Here is a 6,909-nt window from a genome sequence, read left to right as displayed (position 1 = left end):
CTGGTGTAGGAATGCTTGTAACAGTATAGCTATTCCCATACGGGAAGAATATACAGGTAAGGCACCTTTACACTGGTATAACTGCATCCACACAAGGACTGGTATCAGAAATCACACCCCTAATCAAAAGTTATGCCAGTGTAACTTAAAATTTATTTTTGACTTCAGATAAGGCCTAGTCTAGACTAAAGATAAAAAGAGTCTGGATTTTTAAACCCTTGGAAAAGCACAAACTTGACTGAATTTGTGATGGAAAAGGTGTTTTTTAAAAATGAAAAAACCTGACAGTTTACAGAAATGTTCAAGATTTTACTGCAAACCAATGGGTTTGGTCACCAAAAAAAAAAAAAAAAAAAAAAAAAAAGTACATAACCATGTTAATTACATTACAATGATGGTGTACATTACAAGCCAGGCTGTAAGTTTAAATACACATTTAGAGTTTCAACTGAATGTACAGACTTTTTTTTTTTTTACAATACATACAATGCAACACTCCCCCACCCCCCCCCAATAATGCCCACTTTACAGATGACAATTTTAAAAAACAAACAAACAAGAAATAAACCAACAGCTTTGACCAACTGCAGCTGGGGCATTTTGGTCCATAAAAACCTTTCTAAAAATAGAAACTTTTCATAGCAGCAATGCTTTCTTCAAGCATTTGGATATATAATTAATTGTGAGCCCATTTCAATAATTTTAGTTAACTGTATATTTACAAAACAAAATCAAACTCTACACTTAATTTATCTTCCAAATATGGAAGAAACAAACAATGCCCCACATTGTAGTGTCCTGCAAGTGTTACATTGATGCTTTAAACTAAGTCCCTCTGTAGTATGCATATCACACTCATACCATTTGTTCACATAGTAAACCCACATAACTGAACTGAGAAACACTCTTTGCAACAGGAAAAGTTTGGAGCTTAACTCGATCTCATCAGAAAAAAAGGCACGTTTCATAAAATCCTCGTCACATCCAGGTCTTCAGGCAAGGCTTTTCAGAACATTATTTCCAAACAGCAGGTTATTATTCCTACAATCTACCATAGCAGGCTATGGCAACAGTCACTTCTAATGTTCTTTCCCAAGGAGATAGCACCACTTTGGGGGAAGAACAAATCAAAATGCTTGTAAGCTTGTTTAGAGGAGTTATGTGCTGATCAAAAAAAAAAAAAAAAAAAAGCATCCAGCAAACAGTGTAGTTGAAATTAAGGCTACAAAGCTGCCATGGTGGAGATGTGCAAATTCTGTTTCAAGATGACTGGTCAACTGGCAGCTCAGCCAGAAGGCCAATATGATAATTAAAAACCAAGAAGAAAGGAAAACAAATGTTCACAGGAAAGAATCCATGGGTGGGGCATACGAAAAGCCCAGAAACGCTTCAGCAGCTTCCTGGACGCTAGCAGTAATGAGGATACTGTCTGAAGATTGGCCAATGGAGTTGGGGACTGGCTCATCTGTAAACTCGGGGTCAAAGTGTCGCAGATCACTCGGACCACTCTGTGGAAAATAAAAAAAAAAGAAAACGAGTGTTTAGTCCCCAATATCCATTTTTCATGATTTCACAGTTCACTTCAAAATGTGAAAACTCTTGTAGGGGACTCATAGTGTTATCGCCTCAGACTCACTGTTTAACAGGCTTGGCCAATTTTAGATTACATCTTGCTGCATATGGTCTCATCTTGTTTTTAATGTATTGCCCTCCAACTAGCTCCGTGCAATAAAAGCAAAACAAAATAATCACTCCACTCTCCTATACTGCAGTTTATGCAGCGGTGCCTTGGCAACTTGCAGTAATAGACCACATTTAATCAAAAAGCTTTATCTAAATAACCGTGTGCTTGTAGTTGAATATTGTAATTTGACAAAACAGAAATTCTGTTTTGGGGCAGTTAGTTAATTTCTGTCTTAGTTTCCCCATTTATAAAATCAGTAAGAACTGAGTTCACAGGTGTGTTTGAGAATGACCAATGGTTATGTAGAGACAATCTAAGTGCTAGATTTTACTATCCAACTATTTAAAAAATCTATCACTTTTCTCCTTATCCCCTTTAGTTAGAGCAAAAAAGTATAGCTACATTTTAGCCAGCTGCAGACGGCCTTTGGGCTACAACCTAATGTAAGGGGCAAAAAGCCCTCTCTACATTCTATAATTAGATGTGATACTTACCACATTTGGGTTAAAAGGAGGTGTAATCTTCTTATTAATGAGATCATCCCAGTTAATTGGGGAGAAGAAGATGTGATTCTTAATCTCCATCTGTTAAAGAAAAATTAGATTAATTCAGACAAGAGTAATTGAATAAGAGTGGTGTGATCTAATTATTTCTTATACCATACACAGGAACTACAAAATTGTACTTACAAAGTCCTCCTTAGCACCAACTCTCTTTGTCCTATCCTTTTGTAACAGGCCTTCCAGAAGGTGTCTAGCAGAATTGGTAATATTTGGTTTCAATTGCAGGGGTTTGTTCAAAATATTGTCATACATTTCTGCTGTGTTCCTGCTGTAGAAGGGGGGCTGTGAGAAAGAAATAAAAAGGTAAGTAAGTCTGTAAGTGCTTAATAAAATTACACATATATGCATTCTACTGTAATACCACAAGCTATTGTTATCTTAATGCCATGTGCTGCCCTTAATCCATACACAGAATTCTCAATGAGGATGAGGGCAGCAGAGGACATTGGTCGGGGTCATCATCTTAACTAAAGCCACAAGTATAGGTAATAAGTCTGGAATGACTGAAGTATAAAAATGTTTTCCTGTAAGAACTACAGTAAGCTATACACAGGCAACTAAAATATCTGGTACTTACCAGTCCATAAAGCATTTCATACAAAACTGCTCCAAGGCACCACCAGTCAACAGTCCTGTCGTAGGGCTGCTTATGAAGAACTTCAGGAGCAAGGTACTGTTAAATAGAAGAACCAGAACCATAATATTAGCCAGAGGCAGAATAATCTTACAACAGAAACTAAAACCATACTAAACAAACCTATGTTCTTGAACTACCAGAAAAGCCTCCTAAACCTATAGTTAAAATGTCATTTATATACACAACAGCTAGCTTGAGAGCAGTTCCCATTGCATAGGGATCATTCTTCGCCGGAAAGCTATCATTTTAAGAATCTTACTGTCTCTCACTTATCTATTCCATTGTAACTCTCCATCAGGTGTGCATATTTACTGTTGCTTCATCTATTCTTATCATACAGTTTATATAGACAAACATTAACCATTTCAGAAATCAGAACTAAGCATACCTCAGGTGTGCCACAAAATGTGGAGGTAGTGCCATTGTGTTCTATGTTCTCTTTGCAGAGTCCAAAGTCAGTCAAGATAATATGCCCCTGAGAATCTAGCAAGATATTCTCTGGCTTCAAGTCCCTGTAGCAACAAGAGATTAACAGAAATATTAGTTCTTCTCGGTTAAAAAGTATTCTTAGTATTTTGTGAGCATGTTTATAGATTTTGCAAGTCTTTAAATTCAGATAAAGTATTTTGAAACTAGATGTTTTAAACGAATATATATTGAAATCTACTTTCCACAGATAAGGTACAAAATATGCACATTTATAATCATGCCTAAGCCAAATTACACATAGCTTACCGATAAACTATGTTCAGAGAGTGCAAGTAACCCAGTGCACTGGCTATTTCAGCAGCATAAAACCGTGCTCTTGGCTCCAGGAAGCAACGTTCCCTCTGGAGATGGTAGAATAACTACAGGAGACAAAGAACAAGTTCTGTAAATGGTGCCAAAGCCGGTTAACAATGCATTTAATTAGACTTGACATATATAGCTAAAAAGAACAATAGCAGGAAATGGCCTAATGATCCTCTAGCAGTTTGAAACCTGGCAAGCAGACGATGCTAAATCTAATAACTTTTCCCCCTTGGAACTTTCTTTTTCATTTAAAAGAAAGAAAGAAAGATCTATAATACCACTGTGCATGTTAGAAATTATTTCATTTATTTGCTGCTTACCTCTCCACCATTGATGTAGTCAAGGACAAAGTACAATTTGTCTGCAGTCTGGAAAGAAAAGTGGAGCCCAACCAGGAAAGGGTGTTTCACATTTTTCAGCAGGACATTGCGCTCTGACATTATGTGTTTCTCCTAGAAATAGGGAAAAAAAATCAGTATTTAGTTACAAAGTTGGCTAACTTGTAGTAATTAACTAAATTTGGTAGCTGCATCGCTGTATTGTGAACAAGGCGATGTTTACCTCCTTCTTTTTCAGGATTGCTTTCTTCTGCAGTACTTTAACAGCATAGAATTCTTCTTCTGCCTTATGCCTTGCAAGGAGAACCTGAAAGCGGTTAAAAATCCCATTACTTCAATATGTTGGAATACCGAACAGAATATAAACACAATTGGGTGAGACTATATCCAAAGCCCTTTATGCTACCACTGAGCGCTATTACCACTCTATGCTACCAGCTGCATGTGGAAGCATTTTGCTAGCAACGTCTAGCATTATCAGTAAAATGCCAGCCAGAAAAGCTGTGCATATCAACTTTAAAGGTTTTGTTTGTTTTTTTTATGGCTGATTCTCCTGGCTTCAAAAGCTACCCTACCCACACTCCTGCATAAAGGATCAACCCCAATTAATTATCCTTGCACTCGCTCTCCTTAACTAAAGCACTCTGCCCCACCTATCCCCTTCAGGGCAAGCAACTTCCTCCTCAAAGCTGTGAAGTGCCCTCCTGACAGTAAAGCACCGGAGAACATATGTAGAAATTTTGCCACTCTTGTTACTTAAAGCAGACTGGCTGTAACCCCATCCCTTAAACAATTACATGCAATAGCAGCTAACTGACCAAATTAAGGTGGAAAGAAGTAAAACATACCTTTCCAAAACTTCCTTTTCCGATAACCTTTAAGAAATGAAAGTCTGATGGTGTGGCATGTGGGTTGGATGATGGACCAAGATTGATCTGCTGTGATGGGCTGGGCTGTAATTTTATAAAATACATTTGTTAAAAGATGTTTATTGGAAATTCTTGACCACAAAGGATTTTTATATAAATCTAATCATGGATTTAAAGATAAAACTTTAGTTGGGTACATTAAATAAAGTCTATGTCCTTTTTCCCCAAAGTTAGCATCAGATTACATTAAACTGTTTTTGTACCACCTCAAATGACAAATCATGAGAACAATGTGCCTTACTTTAAAATCTCATTGAGGGCTTGGCTGCTTTCCATATTTAGGTGATATGTAATAACATATCATTTAAAAAAGCATGGACTTTTTTCAATACAGAAAAGGTATGGGTTTTATTCTAAATTGGTAACTCCTTTTTGAAGTTACATTACTGCACTGTGAACTGAACTAAAAGGGACACTTGTTATGTTGCTAATTTACAGAAAAGCTATTTTTAAACATGTTTCTATTACTGAAAATGATTCACACAATGAAAACTACTTACTGGAGGGGAAGGATTAGCATTCATAAGTTCAGGCTCTTCAGGCTGGGAGATCTTCAAAATAGACTGAACTTCAGGGCTGCAAAGATTAGAGAGTACATTATTGGAACAGTTGCCCTGTGCAACAGGCAGACACATCTCACCTCTAGGGGGCATGCAACCATTCTACTTATTAAGAATAAATTTCAGTTTGGCAGACTACTGGAGACAGTCTATTCATTTCAGAACTAAAATGAAACAGGAAAAAGGAACAAACTTGTGCAAAGACACAAATTGTTTGTTCTGTACTTAAAGGTGAGTGATAGGATGGGTGGGTCTTTAGAAACTAAAACTAGCCCGTGTTCTCTGGTTTTATCTATGCTAACTAAACTCAGTAAAGTTTGTTATATAACTAATAATATTAGAAGAAAAAAATTCTGTTGTGACAATCATTAATACATAAATCTTTCCATCATTAAAATGCAAGTATGGATTTTCAGATCGATATGTTCAAAACTGCTGCTACTTACTGTTTGCACGGGTAGGAGTTGGTGGCTATTTTCTGAATGAAGTCATTTAGCCCCATTCGTCTCTGTTTCATGAAAGCTGCAAATAAAAAGAAAAGCGTTACGATAGGATATCCCAAAACGTCGTTTTTTAAAAAGAGAATCGGATACTTTATTCTGACTTTCCGGTTCAAATTAACGATGCCATCCAAAATATCTGTACCCCTAGAAGAGAGACATGGTCACCCCATCTTTCTCCTTCAGACTCACCGATGAGTATTGCAACAACTCCCCTCATCTTTGAATACGTTAATGTGGGTCCGGAAGCTTCGGCTCGGACTGTCATTGCGGAGCTAAAATGTGGGTCAGTGAAGAATAATCCAAGCTGATGAATGAGTTAGTCCAGGAGAGTGTGGGCTGCTCTATCTGCAGCCAGTGATGAATACAGTGCTGCTGCCCGGCTCGCTGAAGGGGTTTATATAGAGACCTCGCCGAGGGGGGAGGAGAGGGAGGAGCCAACTAAGAACAACAATGCGGAAGAGTGAGTCTGGCTTCCAGGCGCCCAGAACTGCTTTGACTCGTACAGCTGGCGCCCGTCCCTTGGCGCTGCCCCGCCCTGCCTGGCTTCTTTGACGTTCGAAAGAGCCGGGGAAGGAGCCGGCCGGCCGGCAGGAAGCAGAACGCTCTGCAGCGGGGGTCAGGACGCGGCGGCGGCATTCCAGGGGTGTGCATTGCCGTACAATACAATAAAGCGCTGAGATCACCGTCATCCAACCCCAGGGGGAAGAAAGCAGGTATTCTTCCGCCCCGCTGCACACACAAATAGAAGCATGCACCGGGCTGACTCGAACGGCGCAGCACCAGTTGCCTGTCCCTTTTCTCCTGCATTCTGCTTCCATTTCCATGAGGCTTTGAATTGTGACAAAACTGAGACGTTAGCAGCTTTGAAAAGGATGCAAGACGTTTGTGTTCAACCCTAGCTTT

At 38.7% G+C, this 6,909-nt stretch overlaps 1 protein-coding gene across 1 annotated transcript; it reads right to left on the bottom strand.

The window, feature by feature from the left end:
* Positions 1-717: 717 nt before the first annotated feature.
* SGK1 (serum/glucocorticoid regulated kinase 1) lies at positions 718-6,387 on the bottom strand. Its single transcript, XM_054022702.1, has 12 exons — positions 6,196-6,387; positions 5,950-6,025; positions 5,444-5,519; positions 4,863-4,967; positions 4,238-4,321; positions 3,997-4,128; positions 3,620-3,732; positions 3,273-3,396; positions 2,825-2,920; positions 2,374-2,529; positions 2,179-2,268; positions 718-1,508 (listed from the first exon to the last, which is right to left on the bottom strand). The coding sequence occupies exons 1-12, from the start codon at positions 6,269-6,271 to the stop codon at positions 1,341-1,343; spliced, it is 1,296 nt and encodes a 431-aa protein (XP_053878677.1). The 5' UTR covers positions 6,272-6,387; the 3' UTR covers positions 718-1,340.
* Between the last annotated feature and the right edge of the window lie 522 nt (positions 6,388-6,909).

The sequence above is a fragment of the Malaclemys terrapin genome, chromosome 3, assembly GCF_027887155.1.
Source record: "Malaclemys terrapin pileata isolate rMalTer1 chromosome 3, rMalTer1.hap1, whole genome shotgun sequence".
In the NCBI taxonomy this organism is placed as follows: Eukaryota; Metazoa; Chordata; order Testudines; family Emydidae; genus Malaclemys; species Malaclemys terrapin.
The sequence above is the reverse complement of the archived record's forward strand: the minus strand, read 5'-3'. Positions and strand labels throughout refer to the sequence as shown.